Source organism: Pseudoliparis swirei, chromosome 22 (genome assembly GCF_029220125.1).
Source record: "Pseudoliparis swirei isolate HS2019 ecotype Mariana Trench chromosome 22, NWPU_hadal_v1, whole genome shotgun sequence".
NCBI classification, from domain to species: Eukaryota; Metazoa; Chordata; class Actinopteri; order Perciformes; family Liparidae; genus Pseudoliparis; species Pseudoliparis swirei.
In genome coordinates this window covers 2,027,242-2,046,756 of record NC_079409.1, presented here as the reverse complement: position 1 = coordinate 2,046,756, position 19,515 = coordinate 2,027,242, and the positions used below count along the sequence as shown (strand labels likewise).

Genomic DNA, 19,515 nt, shown 5'->3' with positions numbered 1-19,515 from the left:
CAGCTCTCCCCCTCTCTTTTTTTGTCTCTCCATCTCATCTCTCGACCCACAACCTTTTTAACGTCCCTCCCTCCCTCCCTCCCTCCTCCTCCCTGTCCTCGATTGCCCTCCTGTTTCCAGGAGCTTTCTTGTCGTGTTTATCTCTCTCTCCATCCATCCAGGTCTCCAAAGGACTCTCCAGGTCTCTAAAGGACTCTCCAGGTCTCTAAAGGACTCTCCAGGTCTCTAAAGGTCTCTAAAGGACTCTCCAGGTCTCTAAAGGACTCTCCAGGTCTCTAAAGGTCTCTCCAGGTCTCTAAAGGACTCTCCGGTCTCTCCAGGTCTCTAAACGACTCTCCAGGTCTCTAAAGGTCTCTAAAGGACTCTCCGGTCTCTCCAGGTCTCTAAAGGACTCTCCGGTCTCTCCAGGTCTCTAAAGGTCTCTCGAGGTCTGTGCAGGAGGATATTAATTTAGTATAAATCCTTCAAAATAAAAGACAACAATTTGCTGCACGTTCTCCTCAGTGATGAACCCATTTTCCTAGAAACTCCTTCACAATAAAAGTCCCCCTCTATGTTCTGGGCTCCCTCTTCCTCCAAGTGACATCACTAGACTTGTTTCATTAAGAGAACAAACAAACAAAGCACTAACACCTTTTACTAAAAAGATCTTCACAATAAAACTCCCTGTTGTGTATTTTTAATCTAAAAGCTTTTATTTTGAAGCACGGGGTCTTATTGCTCATTTAAAAAGGTTTGTTTTGTTTAATCATTGTGGCAGCTGTGTCTGATTTGGCCTTATAAAAGCTCCCACTTGAGAGTGGAGGGGGAGGTGAGCAGAGGCGCGTGTTTTGCGGTCTGCTCGGTGTCGTGTGTGCGGAATAAAACATGTCTTTGAACAACACCTCTTGCTGTCTGGCGGATCCTTGGTGCTGGTGGGGGAAACCCACGGGTGGCGGCCTCAGGCCTGCTACAATCATCCAAACTGAGAGTCTCCCAATAAAATATTCAGACGGTGAAACTCTGGAGGCGGAGTTTGGGATTTTTTGGGACGTATACTTTTTAAAACTTAAGTCCCGCCCCCAAACAAAATAAAAGCAGCTGACAAATCCGAAGCTGAGGTGTTTCATGCCCCTCTGTGACGAGGCTCGCTGGAGAGATCTGAATCCTTGAGCCGCTTAGAAACATAGTTTTTTTTTTTAAAGGGGCATCCCCCTCTTCCTCTTCCTCTTTTCTCCGCCTGTCTTTCTTTCTCTCTTTCAGCATTTCTCTCGCTCCATCTCTCGCTCTCCTCCTTCCATTCTTGCCCTGATTGGGGTCTGCAGTCAAGCGGATTAAAACATCCTGGCAGGAGAGGCAGGCTGACCCCCCCCCCCCCCACACACACACACACACATACACACACACACAGTAAATAGCATCAACTAATGTGTGTGAGAGGGAGACTGTGCACCATAGAGTCTGTGTGTGCATATGTATCTCCTCTCAGTCATGCACTGGAGTGAAGGAATGTGTAGTGAGGAAGCACACACACACACAAATATACACATACACACACACACCTAAGTGCGTCTCAGCATACAGGGAAATTGCAGCGTGCATGTACAGTACATGCAGGGTGAAAGTACCCCCTAAAAACACATGAGTGTGTGTGTGTGTGTGCCTGCATGACTAAAACCCACGCTTTATAATTCATACTCTTGAGCTCTTGCGTGGAGAAGCCGGCGGTTTCATCTCGTTACGACAGTTTGAGCGATGACAACATTTTAAAAATAAAACGTGTCGGCCGGCTGTTAAAATATTAATATTTGTTGTTTTAAATGTTTATTACAATTTTTAAATCGTAATTTTTGTTCTCCTTTTTTTATTTGGAACTCTTTTTGGAGTTCTCGTGGGTTTAATGTAAAAATCAACATTTCCTGCCAGTTTTTTTCACAATAAAAGCTTCTTAGAGGCTTTTTTATTCTATCCAATTATATCTGAATCAAACTCAGTGTCACATGAGCAACAACAACAACAACAACAACACTCCTGTTGGATAAAGTGGTATGAAGCAATGCGCCACAGACAGGAAGTCAGAAAGTACTTATCCTTCAAATTAAGAGCCTCAAGGTATTTGGGTTTCCCTTGGAGGTTTCACATTTTAGTAAATCATACTTCACGCATTATTGAATTAAATGTCTTGCTGCAGGTTTAAATATTAAATATCAGTTATTATTTTTCGTGGGGACGTTCGGGGTCAACGACCGGCGACGCTAACGCTAACATCGACGCTAACGCTAACATCGACGCTAACGCTAACATCGATGCTAACACGCTCCGAACAGCGAGGTGCGTGTTGCAGAGGGGACGGCTGAGGACAAGGATGCTGAACGCCTCCTGGGGGGGGGGGGGGGGCATAGAGGCACGGTAGAGGGGAGCTCCATGTAGGACACACACACACAAACACACACTCAAACACACACACCACCGAGAGGCTAACCAGGACTGAATATTGTATGAGGCGTTCTCATGGGTGGCTGCAGAGCGTGTTAACAGGGAGAGTGAGAGGTACACACACACACACACACACACACACACACACACACACACACAGAAGTCATCTGCAGATGGAGATACAGCCCACAGACTGGGCTTTACTGCTGACACTCTGAGACAGGAGGAGGAGGAGCAGGAGGAGGAGACAGCCATGATCGAGTGAATCGGAAAAGAGATAGGCAGGAAAAAGGAGGAAGTGAGGGTAAAAAGGAAGAGAGGAAGTGGCAGTGGGGGGGGGGGTCCCTTCACTGACACTTGTCCTTCCTCCCTCATTGGCTCCTCCCCCCTCGACCAGCAGGGATAAGGGTCATTACGCCTCTCTTTTGCAGCAGAAGACACGACGACATCATCGGTAGAAACCGGACCACAATGCAACAGTCAGGTAGTCGGACTGGACTTCAAAGATAACCGGACCTTAGCGGTCCCAGCAGAGACCAACAGAGACCAGTAGAGACCAGCAGAGACCAACAGAGACCAGCAGAGACCAACAGAGACCAGCAGAGACCAACAGAGACCAGTAGAGACCAGCAGAGACCAACAGAGACCAGCAGAGACCACCAGAGACCAACAGAGACCAGCAGAGACCACCAGAGACTAGTAGAGACCAGCAGAGACCAACAGAGACCACCAGAGACCAACAGAGACCAACAGAGACCAGCAGAGACCACCAGAGACCAACAGAGACCAGTAGAGACCAGCAGAGACCAACAGAGACCAACAGAGACCAGCAGAGACCACCAGAGACCAGTAGAGACCAGCAGAGACCAACAGAGACCACCAGAGACCAACAGAGACCAGCAGAGACCAGTAGAGACCAGCAGAGACCAACAGAGACCAGTAGAGACCAACAGAGACCACCAGAGACCAGCAGAGACCAGTAGAGACCAACAGAGACCAGTAGAGACCAGCAGAGACCACCAGAGACCAACAGAGACCAGTAGAGACCAGCAGAGACCAACAGAGACCACCAGAGACCAACAGAGACCACCAGAGACCAACAGAGACCAGAATGAAGAGCAAGAAATAAACGTTCCCACACGTAGTGAAATCCACATGGACCAATGACAGGGCTTCAAAAGTACGGCCCGCTCCTGCTCCGCCCGCAGGAGGCCCCGCCCCCTCCTCCCGCCCGCAGGAGGCCCCGCCCCCCGCCCGCTTCACCTCGATGATGTCGGTGTTGGTGCGGCTCTCGTGCGGCTCGTTGTACTCCGTGTACTTCAGCAGCACCTTGTCCATGTCGGTGCTGGCGTACTGGAACAGCTTGTTGGAGTGGTTGAAGATGATGAGGGGAGAGGAGGGGAGAGGAGGGAGGAGGAAAGGAGGAGGGAAGGGGGGGAGGGGGGGGAGAGGGGGGGGGGGAAGAGGAGGAGGAGGAGATGGGGGAAAGGAGGGGATGGGAGAGGGGAGGAGAGGAGGAGGGGGGGGAGGAGAGAGGAGGAGAGGGGGGAGGGGGGGGGGAGGGGGGGAGGGGGAAGAGGGGGAGAGGAGGAGAGGAGGGGGGAGGGGGGGGGAGGGGAGAGGGGAGGAGAGGAGGAGGAGGAGGGGGGAAGAGGGGGAGAGGGGGAGAGGAGAGGGAGAGGGGAGGAGGGGAGAGGAGGAGGGGGAGAGGGGAGGGGAGGGGGAGAGGAGGGAGAGGGGAAGAGGAGAGGGGGAGGGAGAGGGGGGAGGAGGAGAGGGGAAGGGGAGAGAGGAGAGAGGGAGAGGAGGAGGGGAGAGGAGGGGGGGGAAGAGGGAGGGGAGAGGAAAGGAGGAGGAGGAGGAGGGGGGAGGAGAGGGGGAGAGGGGGAGGAGAGAGGAGGGGAGAGGAGGAGGAGGGGAAGAGGGGGAGGGGGAGAGGAAGAGGGGAGGAGGGGAGGAGAGGGGGAGAGGAGAGGGGAGGGGGAGGAGGAGAGGGAGAGGGGGAGGAGAGGAGGGGGAGGGAGGAGGAGGGAGGAAGAGGGGAGAGGGAAGGAGAGGGGAGGGGAGGGGGAGGAGAGAAAGAGGAGAGGAGGAGGGGGAGGGGGAGGGGGAGAGGAGGGGGGGGAGGAGGAGGGGAGAGGGGGAGGAGGAGAGGGGGGGGAGGAGGGGGGAGAGGGAAGAGGGGGAAAGGAGGAGGAGAGGAGGAGAGGGAGGGGAGAGGGGAGAGGGGGGGGAGGGAGGAGAGGAGGAGGAGGGGGGGGGGGAGAGAGGGGGAGAGGAGGAGGAGGAGAGGGGGAGGGGGAGAGGAAGAGGGGATGGGAGGAGGAGGAGAGGAGAGAGGAGAAGAGGGGAGAGGGGAGGAGGAAGAGGAGGGGGAGAGGAGGGGAGGAGAGGGGGGGAGAGAGGGGAGGGGGGGAGGGGGAGAGGAGGAGGGGAGGGGGGGGGGAGGAGAGGGGGAGGGGGAGGAGGGGAGAGGGGGAGAGGAAGAGGGGGGAGGGAGAGGAGGAGGAAAGGAGGAGGGGGGAAGAGGAGGGGAGAGAGGAGAGGAGGAGGAGGAGGGAGAGGGAGAGGGGAGGAGAGGGAGGGGAGGGGAAAGAGGAGAGAGGGGGGGAGGGAAGAGGAGGAGGAAGAGGAGGAGGAGAGGGGGAAGAGGGGAGAGGGGAGGAAGAGGAGGGGAGGGAGGAGAGGAGGAGGGGGGGGAAGAGGGGAAGGGGAGAGGAAGAGGAGGGAGGAGGAGGGGGGAGAGGGGGAGAGGGGGAGAGGGGGGGGGGAGAGGAAGAGGAGGGGAGAGGAGGAGAGGGAGGGGGGGAATAGGGGAGAGGGGGGAGAGGAAGAGGAGGGGAGAGGAGGAGGAGAGGGGGAGAGGGGGGGAGGGGGGAGAGGAAGAGGAGAGGAGAGGAGGGGAGAGGGGGGGGAAGAGGGGAGGGAAGAGGAGGAGAGCAGGAGGAGAGGGGGGGAAGAGGGGAGAGGGGGGGGGGGAGGAAGAGGAGGGGAGAGGAGGGGAGAGGAGAAGGTGTTAACCATTAAAACAACAATGCAAATAAATCTCATTTCATGAAAAGTGATGAAGGTCGACGTGTTTAAAATAATAGAATAAACACCGACGAGCATTCTTGAACCTCAGGAGAGCTTCACGTAAAGGGTTAAAGAGCATCGAGGAGATGAAACTCAGACTTTGTGTTTTTCACTGGAACATTTTGAAAATGTATAAGAACAAAATAAGATAAGTAGCACTGAGTGTGTTAGCAGTTAGCTTAGCACAAAGCTAAGCTAACCGCTTTACACATCCATCAAAGACTAAAGACACAAACTCCGTGACTCGGAGTCTTTAGCGAGAGCGAAAAATCCCTTGAACTGCTCCTTCGAGGACAGACAGAGATCTTTATTTTATTTTCCTTTTTATTCCCCTCAAAATCAAAATCACTACTCTGTGCTTCAGGAAACAGACTTCTAGACACAGCGTGTGCACACACACACACACACACAGACACACACACACAGACACACACACACACACAGACACACACACACACACACACACACACACACACACACACACACACACACACACACCCACAGACACACACAGACACACACACAGACCCACACACACACACACACACACACACACACACACACACAGACACACACACAGACACACACACACAGACACACACACACCCACACACACAGACACACAAACCCACACACACACACACACACACAGACACAGTCGTTTTCACACTCCATTATGCTCTTTTCCATGCTCTCTCTCTTCCACACTCTCCATCTGTCACACATTATTTCTCTCTTTTATACACACACACACACACATGCACACACACACACACACACACACACGCTGCAACCAACTGGTATTTACAATCCGGGTGGATTTTGGCTTTCTCTTGGATTAAAACACAAACAGAAGGACACACGGAAAGATGGAGGGATTAGGAAGTGGAGAGGGGGAGATGGGGGGGGGGTATATGGTGGAAAAGAAGAAAAAAACTAAAATAATAAAGAGTGTGTTGCTGGAATCATCCGAAGTTGTTAAGTGTATATTTTTAGTTTCTCGGGGCGCTGCTCTTTAGGCCACGCCCACATTGTGACATCACTCTTTTTTTCCCGTGAGACGTAACTGATAATAAATTATACAACTTCCTGTCAGAGGAAGTCCAAGAAACATGGAGTTACACTGAAGACCTGAGAGGGGACTTTAACGGGTCTAGACCTAGTCAAGTCCTGGTCCTCTGTAGACCTAGTCAAGTCCTGGTCCTCTGTAGACCTAGTCTAGTCCTGGTCCTCTATAGACCTAGTCTAGTCCTGGTCCTCTAGAGACCTAGTCTAGTCCTGGTCCTCTATAGACCTAGTCAAGTCCTGGTCCTCTAGAGACCTAGTGTAGTCCTGGTCCTCTAGAGACCTAGTCTAGTCCTGGTCCTCTGTAGACCTAGTCAAGTCCTGGTCCTCTGTAGACCTAGTCTAGTCCTGGTCCTCTGTAGACCTAGTCTAGTCCTGGTCCTCTATAGACCTAGTCTAGTCCTGGTCCTCTAGAGACCTAGTCTAGTCCTGGTCCTCTATAGACCTAGTGTAGTCCTGGTCCTCTATAGACCTAGTCAAGTCCTGGTCCTCTAGAGACCTAGTGTAGTCCTGGTCCTCTGTAGACCTAGTCAAGTCCTGGTCCTCTGTAGACCTAGTCAAGTCCTGGTCCTCTGTAGACCTAGTCTAGTCCTGGTCCTCTATAGACCTAGTCTAGTCCTGGTCCTCTATAGACCTAGTGTAGTCCTGGTCCTCTAGAGACCTAGTCTAGTCCTGGTCCTCTGTAGACCTAGTCAAGTCCTGGTCCTCTGTAGACCTAGTCAAGTCCTGGTCCTCTGTAGACCTAGTCTAGTCCTGGTCCTCTATAGATCTAGTGTAGTCCTGGTCCTCTAGAGACCTAGTCAAGTCCTGGTCCTCTGTAGACCTAGTCTAGTCCTGGTCCTCTATAGACCTAGTGTAGTCCTGGTCCTCTAGAGACCTAGTCTAGTCCTGGTCCTCTATAGACCTAGTCTAGTCCTGGTCCTCTGTAGACCTAGTCAAGTCCTGGTCCTCTGTAGACCTAGTCTAGTCCTGGTCCTCAATAGACCTAGTCAAGTCCTGGTCCTCTGTAGACCTAGTCAAGTCCTGGTCCTCTATAGACCTCTGTCCAGTCCTGGTCCTCTATAGAACTAGTCTAGTCCTGGTCCTCTGTAGACCTAGTCTAGTCCTGGTCCTCTATAGAACTAGTCTAGTCCTGGTCCTCTGTAGACCTAGTCAAGTCCTGGTCCTCTGTAGACCTAGTCTAGTCCTGGTCCTCTATAGACCTAGTCTAGTCCTGGTCCTCTGTAGACCTAGTCAAGTCCTGGTCCTCTGTAGACCTAGTCTAGTCCTGGTCCTCAATAGACCTAGTCAAGTCCTGGTCCTCTGTAGACCTAGTCTAGTCCTGGTCCTCTAGAGACCTAGTCTAGTCCTGGTCCTCTATAGACCTAGTGTAGTCCTGGTCCTCTAGAGACCTAGTCTAGTCCTGGTCCTCTGTAGACCTAGTCTAGTCCTGGTCCTCTAGAGACCTAGTGTTGTCCTGGTCCTCTGTAGACCTAGTCCTGGTCCTCTATAGACCTAGTGTAGTCCTGGTCCTCTATAGACCTAGTGTAGTCCTGGTCCTCTGTAGACCTAGTCAAGTCCTGGTCCTCTGTAGACCTAGTCTAGTCCTGGTCCTCTAGAGACCTAGTCTAGTCCTGGTCCTCTATAGACCTAGTGTAGTCCTGGTCCTCTATAGACCTAGTCTAGTCCTGGTCCTCTGTAGACCTAGTCAAGTCCTGGTCCTCTGTAGACCTAGTCTAGTCCTGGTCCTCAATAGACCTAGTCAAGTCCTGGTCCTCTGTAGACCTAGTCTAGTCCTGGTCCTCTAGAGACCTAGTCTAGTCCTGGTCCTCTGTAGACCTAGTCCTGGTCCTCTATAGACCTAGTGTAGTCCTGGTCCTCTGTAGACCTAGTCTAGTCCTGGTCCTCTAGAGACCTAGTGTAGTCCTGGTCCTATAGAGACCTAGTCAAGTCCTGGTCCTCTGTAGACCTAGTCTAGTCCTGGTCCTCTGTAGACCTAGTCAAGTCCTGGTCCTCTAGAGACCTAGTCAAGTCCTGGTCCTCTGTAGACCTAGTCTAGTCCTGGTCCTCTGTAGACCTAGTCTAGTCCTGGTCCTCTAGAGACCTAGTGTAGTCCTGGTCCTCTAGAGACCTAGTCAAGTCCTGGTCCTCTATAGACCTAGTCAAGTCCTGGTCCTCTGTAGACCTAGTCTAGTCCTGGTCCTCTAGAGACCTAGTCAAGTCCTGGTCCTCTGTAGACCTAGTCAAGTCCTGGTCCTCTGTAGACCTAGTCTAGTCCTGGTCCTCTGTAGACCTAGTCTAGTCCTGGTCCTCTAGAGACCTAGTCAAGTCCTGGTCCTCTGTAGACCTAGTCTAGTCCTGGTCCTCTGTAGACCTAGTCTAGTCCTGGTCCTCTATAGACCTAGTCTAGTCCTGGTCCTCTATAGACCTAGTCAAGTCCTGGTCCTCTATAGACCTCCGTCCAGTCCTGGTCCTCTATAGACCTAGTCTAGTCCTGGTCCTCTGTAGACCTAGTCAAGTCCTGGTCCTCTGTAGACCTCCGTCCAGTCCTGGTCCTCTATAGACCTAGTCTAGTCCTGGTCCTCTGTAGACCTAGTCTAGTCCTGGTCCTCTAGCGACCTAGTCTAGTCCTGGTCCTCTATAGACTTAGTGTAGTCCTGGTCCTCTATAGACCTAGTCTAGTCCTGGTCCTCTATAGACCTAGTCTAGTCCTGGTCCTCTGTAGACCTAGTCTAGTCCTGGTCCTCTATAGACCTAGTCTAGTCCTGGTCCTCTATAGACCTAGTCAAGTCCTGGTCCTCTATAGACCTCTGTCCAGTCCTGGTCCTCTATAGACCTAGTCTAGTCCTGGTCCTCTATAGACCTAGTGAAGTCCTGGTCCTCTATAGACCTAGTCTAGTCCTGGTCCTCTATAGACCTAGTCCAGACCTGGTCCTCTATAGACCTAGTCTAGTCCTGGTCCTCAATAGACCTAGTCTAGTCCTGGTCCTCTATAGACCTAGTCTAGTCCTGGTCCTCAATAGACCTAGTCTAGTCCTGGTCCTCTATAGACCTAGTCCTGGTCCTCTATAGACCTAGTGTAGTCCTGGTCCTCTATAGACCTAGTGTAGTCCTGCTCCTCTATATACCTAGTCTAGTCCTGGTCCTCTATAGACCTAGTGTAGTCCTGGTCCTCTATAGACCTAGTCTAGTCCTGGTCCTCTATAGACCTAGTGAAGTCCTGGTCCTCTATAGACCTAGTCTAGTCCTGGTCCTCAATAGACCTAGTCTAGTCCTGGTCCTCTATAGACCTAGTCTAGTCCTGGTCCTCAATAGACCTAGTCTAGTCCTGGTCCTCTATAGACCTAGTCTAGTCCTGTTCCTCTGTAGACCTAGTCTAGTCCTGGTCCTCTAGAGACCTAGTCTAGTCCTGGTCCTCTAGAGACCTAGTCTAGTCCTGGTCCTCTAGAGACCTAGTCTAGTCCTGGTCCTCTCTAGTCCTAGTCTAGTCCTGGTCCTCTAGAGACCTAGTCTAGTCCTGGTCCTCTATATACCTAGTCTAGTCCTGGTCCTCAGTCCTGGTCCTCTGTAGACCTAGTCTAGTCCTGGTCCTCTATAGACCTAGTCTAGTCCTGGTCCTCTATAGACCTAGTCTAGTCCTGGTCCTCTATAGACCTAGTCAAGTCCTGGTCCTCTATAGACCTCCGTCCAGTCCTGGTCCTCTATAGACCTAGTCAAGTCCTGGTCCTCTATAGACCTAGTCCAGTCCTGGTCCTCTATAGACCTAGTCTAGTCCTGGTCCTCAATAGACCTAGTCTAGTCCTGGTCCTCTATAGACCTATTCTAGTCCTGGTCCTCTATAGACCTAGTCAAGTCCTGGTCCTCTATAGACCTAGGCTAGTCCTGGTCCTCAATAGACCTAGTCTAGTCCTGGGCCTCTATAGACCTAGTCTAGTCCTGGTCCTCAATAGACCTAGTCTAGTCCTGGTCCTCTATAGACCTAGTCTAGTCCTGGTCCTCTATAGACCTAGTCAAGTCCTGGTCCTCTATAGACCTAGTGTAGTCCTGGTCCTCTATAGACCTCCGTCCAGTCCTAGTCCTCTATAGACCTAGTCAAGTCCTGGTCCTCAATAGACCTAGTCTAGTCCTGGTCCTCAATAGACCTAGTCTAGTCCTGGTCCTCAATAGACCTAGTCTAGTCCTGGTCCTCTTTAGACCTAGTCTAGTCCTGGTCCTCTATAGACCTAGTCAAGTCCTGGTCCTCTTTAGACCTAGTCTAGTCCTGGTCCTCTATAGACCTAGTCAAGTCCTGGTCCTCTATAGACCTAGTCTAGTCCTGGTCCTCTATAGACCTAGTCAAGTCCTGGTCCTCTATAGACCTCCGTCCAGTCCTGGTCCTCTATAGACCTAGTCAAGTCCTGGTCCTCTATAGACCTAGTCCAGTCCTGGTCCTCTATAGACCTAGTCTAGTCCTGGTCCTCAATAGACCTAGTCTAGTCCTGGTCCTCTATAGACCTATTCTAGTCCTGGTCCTCTATAGACCTAGTCAAGTCCTGGTCCTCTATAGACCTAGGCTAGTCCTGGTCCTCAATAGACCTAGTCTAGTCCTGGGCCTCTATAGACCTAGTCTAGTCCTGGTCCTCAATAGACCTAGTCTAGTCCTGGTCCTCTATAGACCTAGTCTAGTCCTGGTCCTCTATAGACCTAGTCAAGTCCTGGTCCTCTATAGACCTAGTGTAGTCCTGGTCCTCTATAGACCTCCGTCCAGTCCTGGTCCTCAATAGACCTAGTCTAGTCCTGGTCCTCTTTAGACCTAGTCTAGTCCTGGTCCTCTATAGACCTAGTCAAGTCCTGGTCCTCTTTAGACCTAGTCTAGTCCTGGTCCTCTATAGACCTAGTCAAGTCCTGGTCCTCTATAGACCTAGTCTAGTCCTGGTCCTCTATAGACCTCCGTATCGTGGGTGCTCATAGACACTACCACTTTAGTCCACAGGGGGCGACAGAACCAACACTACCACTTTAGTCCACAGGGGGCACCAGAACCAACACTACCACTTTAGTCCACAGGGGGCAGCAGAACCAACACTACCACTTTAGTCCACAGGGGGCACCAGAACCAACACTACCACTTTAGTCAACAGGGGGCACCAGAACCAACACTAACAATTTAGTCCACAGGGGGCGCCAGAACCAACACTACCACTTTAGTCCACAGGGGGCAGTAGAACCAACAACACCACTTTAGTCCACAGGGGGCAGCAGAACCAACACTACCACTTTAGTCCACAGGGGGCGTCAGAACCAACACTACCACTTTAGTCCACATGGGGCAGCAGAACCAACACTACCACTTTAGTCCACAGGGGGCAGAACCAACACTACCACTTTAGTCCACAGGGGGCAGTAGAACCAACACTACCACTTTGGTCCACAGGGGCAGAACCAACACTACCACTTTAGACCACAGGGGCCAGCAGAACCAACAGTACCAGTTTAGTCCACACGGCGCACCAGAACCAACACTACCACTTTAGTCCACAGGGGCATCAGAACCAACACTACCACTTTGGTCCACAGGGGCAGAACCAACACTACCACTTTGGTCCACAGGGGCACCAGAACCAACACTACCACTTTGGTCCACAGGGGCACCAGAACCAACACGACCACTTTAGTCCACAGGGGCAGAACCAACACTACCACTTTAGTCCACAGGGGCATCAGAACCATCACTACCACTTTAGTCCACAGGGGCAGAACCAACACTACCACTTTGGTCCACAGGGGCACCAGAACCAACACTACCACTTTGGTCCACAGGGGCACCAGAACCAACACTACCACTTTGGTCCACAGGGGCAGCAGAACCAACACTACCACTTTAGTCCACAGGGGGCAGCAGAACCAACACTACCACTTTGGTCCACAGGGGCGCCAGAACCAACACTACCACTTTAGTCCACAGGGGGCACCAGAACCAACACTACCACTTTAGTCCACAGGGGGCACCAGAACCAACACTACCACTTTAGTCCACAGGGGGCACCAGAACCAACACTACCACTTTAGTCTACATGGGGCACCAGAACCAACACTACCACTTTAGTCCACAGGGGGCACCAGAACCAACACTACCACTTTAGTCCACAGGGGGCACCAGAACCAACACTACCACTTTAGTCCACAGGGGGCACCAGAACCAACACTACCACGTTAGTCCACAGGGGGCACCAGAACCAACACTACCACTTTAGTCCACAGGGGGCAGCAGAACAACAAAATAAAAGTCTTACAGAAACCGTTCCTTTCACAGTGACGTCTGTGTCGCTGTGAAAGAGGCGACATGTTCAGCGTTACCTGAATATGTCGGAGGTGAGGAGAGGAGGAGGAGAGGAGAAAAGGAGGTGAGGAGAGGAGGAAAAAAGGAGGTGAGGAGGTTGTGTGAGAACTTCCACGCCTCTCATCTTCTTCACCTCTCATTTTCTCACCCTCTTTCTTTTCCACATCCCCTCCTCCCTCTCTCCTCCTCCCTCCCTCCTCTCGCTCACTCATTGCTTCCTGCTGCCACAAATCAAATTATATCGGGGTCGTTTCCACGGGCAACCGACCCCCCCCCCCCCATTTCCCACCTCATCAGACAATGCTGTCATCACCCCCCCCCACTCCCCCTCTTTATCTCACTGCCTATCTACATACCCCCCACACACACACACACTATAAATGATGTGGCGAGGATGACGACGGGGGCGGTTCGGTGATGAGGAGACGAGCCACCGCAAACAACAACAACTGTTCTCCTGACAGAGTATAAGGCCCCCCCCCTCCTCTTCCTCTCGGGGGGGCGAGGTGGAGACGTCTCCTCTTTCGATCTCCTGCGTTTCTCTTTTTTGCCACAAATAAAAGGAGAAACAAGTCGGGAGGTAATTGAAATTAAGGACCGAAAATTGCCAGGTAACTAATGGCAACAGAAGAAGACGTCCTCAGTGAGAGAGGGGGGGGGGAGTGGTTTCATTGTGTGTGCCTTGGCAAAGGTGGAGGAGCAGATGGAGGAGGAGGAAACCACCTCCGACAGCCGTAACCTCCTGGCGCCTCCGCTGTCACGCCTCCAGGTGGACGCCGTGACACGTGAGGCCGGAGGACCTCCATGGGAGGAGTTTACCAACTTTTTTTAATGATTATTTATATTATATTAATATTATATATATACAAATTAATGATATATATGAATATATGATATATATAAATATAAATTATATATATGAATTATATATATATATTATATTTATATATTTATATAATTCATATATATATATGAATTATATATACTATTTCTATAATATATATATATGTATATATATATATATATGAGTTATATATATATATAAATTATATAAATAAATATACCATTTAAATATATCATGATATAAATCTGAAGCCTCTAGGAGAACAAAGTCATTGCTTTTCAGAACCAAGACATCGAACAACAAAGAGACACCGACACCCAGAAGTCATCAACCAGGAGGAGGAGGAGATGAAGGAGGAGAATAACAAGAAAAAGGAGGAGAAGAAGAAAAAGAACGAGGAGAAGTAGAAGGAATAGAAGACGATGAGTGACTTTCCGTACTTTTGAGTGTTGCACAGCGTTACGTGACATTAAAGTCGGAAGATTCAACCCTCTCTCTCTCCCTCTCTCTCTCTCCCTTCCCCTTTCTCTGTCTCCCTTTCCCTCTCCCCCTCCCCCTCTCTCCTTCTCTCCCTCTCTCTCCTGTCAAGTCCATTACTCAATCTGCTCAATGGAGCGAGGCCCATTTACCAGTTGGACCATTAACCCTTTCATCCTCAGTGACAATGCCCTGATGTAACGGGGGGGGGGGGGTCTGATGAACCCCATGATTGCATAACTTTGGGACCCGTGAAGACTCAGGAGGATCCCATCGCCGAAGGGAGGCGATGCCTCCTTGTGACAGAGGTGCATTGTGGGATATGTAGTCACAGCCAGAGGAACATCAGATTAAGGGCGAGCCGCGTTGTTTTTAAATATTGAATCGGGTCAAAATGACCCGAAGGCAACACAAGGGTTAAAAGGCTGCTTTGACAGTTGTGTCTCGACGGGATAGTTTTATGTATATATTATATATATAATGTATATATATTATATATATATAATGTATATATAATATATTATATACAATGCATACATTATATATATATATAGTATATATATTATATAATAAATATATTATATATAATGTATATATATAATATATAATGTATATATATATGTATAATATATATATAAAATATATAATGTATGTATATATATTATATATTATATATATAACACATATAATGTAAACACAATATATACACTACCGTTCAAAAGTTTGGGGTCACTTAGAAATGTCTTTATTTTTCAAAGTAAAGCTCTGTTTTTTCAATAAAGATAACATTAATCAGAAATAACCTCTCTACATTGTTAATGTGGTAAATGACTATTCTAGGTGGAAACGTCTGGTTTCTAATGACATATCTCCAGAGGTGTATAGAGGCCCATTTCATCATCACTCCAGTGTTCTAATGGTACATTGTGTTATCGCATTAGAATACTAATGTCTGATTAGAAAACCCTTGTGCAATTATGTTAGCACAGCTGAAAACAGTTATGCTGGTGATATAAACTAAACAACTGGCCTTCCTTTGAGCTTGAAGTTTGTAGAACAAAATTAATACTTCAAATATTAATCATTATTTCTAACCTTGTCAATGTCTTGACTATATTTTCTATTCAATGTTCAATTCATTTGATAAATAAAAGTGAGTTTTCATGGAAGACACGAAATCGTCTGGGTGACCCCAAACTTTTGAACGGTAGTGTACATATTATATATATAATATATATATTAGAGATGCACCGATCAGGTTTTTTGTGCCGATCACTGAAATCAGTATAATAATAATAATAATAATAATCATTTATTTTATATAGCGCTTCTCAAGACACTCGAAGTCGCTTTACAGTCCAGAGTCCAGTAGTCATACACACACAGTCGTCCCGGTGGTGGTAAGCTACATCAGTAGCCACAGCTGCCCTGGGGCAGACTGACGGAAGCGTGGCAGCCAATCAGCGCCTACGGCCCCTCCGACCACCACAAACATTCATTCACATCCATACAACCGGGGTGAGGCTGCGGTGCATGTCTTTATGATGGTGGGGAACGAGGACCCGGAGGAAACCCACGCAGACACGAGGAGAACATGAGGAGAACACGAGGAGAACATGCAAACTCCACACAGAAAGGACCTGGAACCACCGGGTCGACCGGGATTCGAACCCTGGGCCTTCTTGCTGTGAGGCGACAGTGCTAACCACTGAGCCACCGTGCTGCCCTGAGCCACCGTGCTGCCCGATCTGCCGATCACCGATAATACCGATCACCGATCACGGTGTCGATTGAAGCATTCTATTTATTGTGTAGCATTATTGCCTAGGACTGAGGAAATACATATATAAAGCACCTCAAACATGAAAGAAATTACAGATTTCTTTAAACATTTAAGACTTTTACTTTAAAAAATGTCCTAATTGATACATTAAAATTGTTTGATTGCTATTGTAGGGGATTTCAGATATGTATGGAACACATCTGCATCATTCATTTCCTGGAACTCTTGGGGAAATCTATTCACAGGACTTTTTTTAACATACAAAAGTCTGACTTATTTTTATAAACTCTTCCTTGGTACAGTAAACATGTTTTAATGTGAGCATAATTTAAGCTAAATCTCAGAAACGATCTATAAAGATACAAAATCAGTTCATTGTTTACTGTTATATGTTCGTGTGTGATTTGTCGACATCTTATTTTGATAAACGGATGTTGTTTCACGTGGTTCTTTCCGCTAACTTTGCAAAACCGGATGTTGTCACATAAATCCTTCCGCTAACTTGATCAAACCCTCTCACTCCCGATGGAATGTGTTTAGCGTGAGCATCAGTCTGTAGGGGCTCAGAGCCTCAGACATGTGAGAGTCGGCTGAGTCGACCCAGAGATTCAACTCGGGGGACGGGGACGCCGCTCGGTGGTGAGGATCCCCTCTGACCTCTGACCTCTCACTCTGCGGCCCTCGCCGGGCGCATCGTCTCCGTTGCGATTGAAACGTCTGATCGTTCTCGCAGATGTGACGTCATCTGATCGGCCGTTTTGAGAACGCCGATCAAAACCGATAATGGGAATATTGGCCGATATGGATCGGCGCCGATCAGATATGTGCATCCCTAATATATATATATATATATATATATTATTTGTTGGTTCTGTGTGGAGAACCCGGCAGGAGGCCCATGGTTCTCCGCGGTGCTCACCTGTCTGTTGCGCTCGTCGGTGATCCTCTGGATCTGAATCTTTTTCCTCCCCATGTTTCCGGTGTGGCGGCGGGAGGGGGGGGGGGGAGGGGGAGGGGGGGGTGTAAAGGTCAAAGGTCACGGGCAGCCGTCTGCTTCTCCCTTCCTCAGAGAAAACGCGTCGACTCTCTTCGGCGGCGTCCTCTCCGCGTACGCAGCGAGGCCGTCGACCCCGGAGTCCACGAGCAGAGACAGAGCAGAGGTAGAAAAAGAACCGGGGAGGAGGAGGAGGAGGAGGAGGAGGAGGTTCTGGGTGTGCTCTTCAGATCATGGTCCCGTCTCCAGGTGGGCAGGTCATGCAGACTCAGGCTGGGATCCTCAGCTGGGCTCCTGCAAAACAACAACAACAACAAGTTCATTAGACTGAGGAGGGGGGGGCGACCCCCCTACGCAACGAGAGGCCATCAAGACAAGCATATGGGGGGGGGGGGGAGCCGAGGCCCCCGGGGGCCAGCGAGCATGGAGGCTGTGCCGTGCTTCATTAGAGGCATCACCGCCACATCACTGATCTGGTGGTCGCCCGCGGCAACGCGCCCTATAGCTGGCACGCCCCCCCCCCCCCCTGTATGTGGATTCATGAACGTCTGCATGCTTTTACATTTCGGAACAAGAAGAGGAAGAAGAGGAAGAGGAGGAACGTCCTCCTCTTCCTCCATTCTGAGCAAACGGTGACTCTCCCTTCGTGACGCTGATGATTTATGAATTATGCAGAAACATCTCCAGCTGCAGGAGACGAGGAAGACTCCTCTGCTCCTCTTCATCCACTAAGGTGTGTGTGTGGGGGGGGGTCAGACCCAGAGGCCTCCAGCGGGGGGGTCAAGTCCTCCAGGCTTCGTGACCTTCCTGTCGCCCTCCTATGTTGCACAAGTGTGTCAGAGGCTGCAGGACCGAGTCATGACAACAACAACAACAACAACGGTCGGGCAGGTGTGCTCGGAGGGGGGGGGGATGGGGGGGTGGTGACACATGTGGGTCGGGGGGGTGAGAGCAGAACTAGTAAAAATAAAAATAAAAGATTATTTATAGATTTTTTAGATGTGTGTCTGTGTGTGTCTCTGTCTCTGTGTGTGTGTGTGTGTGTCTGTGTGTGTCTGTGTGTGTGTGTTTCCTTTACTGCCCGGGTGTGTTAAGTGGCAGCCTGAAGCAGATAGATAACAGGGGGGGGTGGTGCTAGAGGACTGCTGAGCAATCCATCACCTTGTATTTCCCCAGCAGGACCCCTCCAGACCCCCCCAGACCCCCAGGACCACTCCAGACCCCCAGGACCCCTCCAGACCCCTCCAGACCCCCCCAGACCCCCAGGACCACTCCAGACCCCCCCCCCCCAGAACCCCTCCAGACCCCCAGGACCTCCCCAGACCCCTCCAGACCCCTCCAGACCCCCAGGACCCCCCCAGATCCCCAGGACCGAGCACTGTTCGATTGACACAGATCAAAAAAAGGAAAACGAGCGACGGCCTATCAGGTGGAGCTCTGCTGGTGATGTCATCAACGTGGGCCAACGCGCATCAGGAGGTCGTGCGTCACCAGTCGGAGGCCCCCCCCCCCTCACCGATATTCCCTCACGCGTTCCCTCTCAGGCCGAAACACAAGATGACCCTCCTGCTCGTGTTTAAACGAACGCTGTTTAAGCCCCGCCCCCTTTCCCACTCCACCAGCGTGGCCCTTTAAAGCTGCGGATCTCTGCACACGTCACCACGGAGCCACCGTCCTCATTGGACGACAGACAGAAGGGGGCTGAGGGGGGGGGCTTTGGGGTTTGCGGCCCAACCCTGCTGGTATGTACTGCCTGTTGCCGAGAGCTCGGGCACCGCCGGTCTCCCGCCTGGCAACAACAACAACAACAACAACACAGCGGGTTTCTGGCTTTTTTGTTTTTTGATGATTGTGGTGGAGGGAAATAGAGGAGGGGGGGTGAGGGGCTCATATCTGGAGCCTGGCTTGTGGAACATGAGCTCCTCCTCCTCCTCTTTAACCAATCATGGGAGAGTCTTTAGAGAGGGGGGGGGGGTCCATGTGTCATCTTTACTCGTATATCCCACCCTAGGGAAGGCCCGTCAATACCGCGGTCTACTTGAGCACGAACACACACACACACACGCACATACACACTGTCACACACACACGCACAGCGTGACGATGCGGTCGGACCTGTCGGGTTGCATCACTGCCACATAGCTGAGGACAACACCCTGAAGGAGGCGCACAAAGGGAGGAGGAGACGGGACCAGGAGAGGGCTCAAGGAGGAGGATATCTACAGGACTGTCTCAGAAAATTAGAATATTGTGATAAAGTTCTTTATTTTCTGTAATGCAATTAAAAAAACAAAAATGTCATGCATTCTGGATTCATTACAAATCAACTGAAATATTGCAAGCCTTTTATTCTGATTTATTGCTGATTATGGCTTACAGCTTAAGAAAACTCAAATATCCTATCTCTAAATATTAGAATATCATGAAAAAGTATACTAGTAGGGTATTTTGTCCTTGAGCAAGGCACTGAACCCCCAGTTGCTTCCCGGGCGCTTCACCGCAGCCCACTGCTCCTTAATAACTAAGGATGGGTTAAATGCAGAGAACTAATTTCCCCTTGGGGA

General features: G+C 50.3%; 1 protein-coding gene across 1 annotated transcript in view; it reads right to left on the bottom strand.

Moving 5' to 3' along the window:
* The window catches only part of mef2d (myocyte enhancer factor 2d), a 35,820-nt gene extending 32,020 nt beyond the window's left edge, over positions 1-3,800 (bottom strand). The window contains exon 1 of the mRNA XM_056405916.1: positions 3,679-3,800. Within this exon, the coding sequence (XP_056261891.1) occupies positions 3,679-3,753 (75 nt within the window). The 5' untranslated portion in view covers positions 3,754-3,800. The remainder of the gene's footprint in view (positions 1-3,678) is intronic.
* Between the last annotated feature and the right edge of the window lie 15,715 nt (positions 3,801-19,515).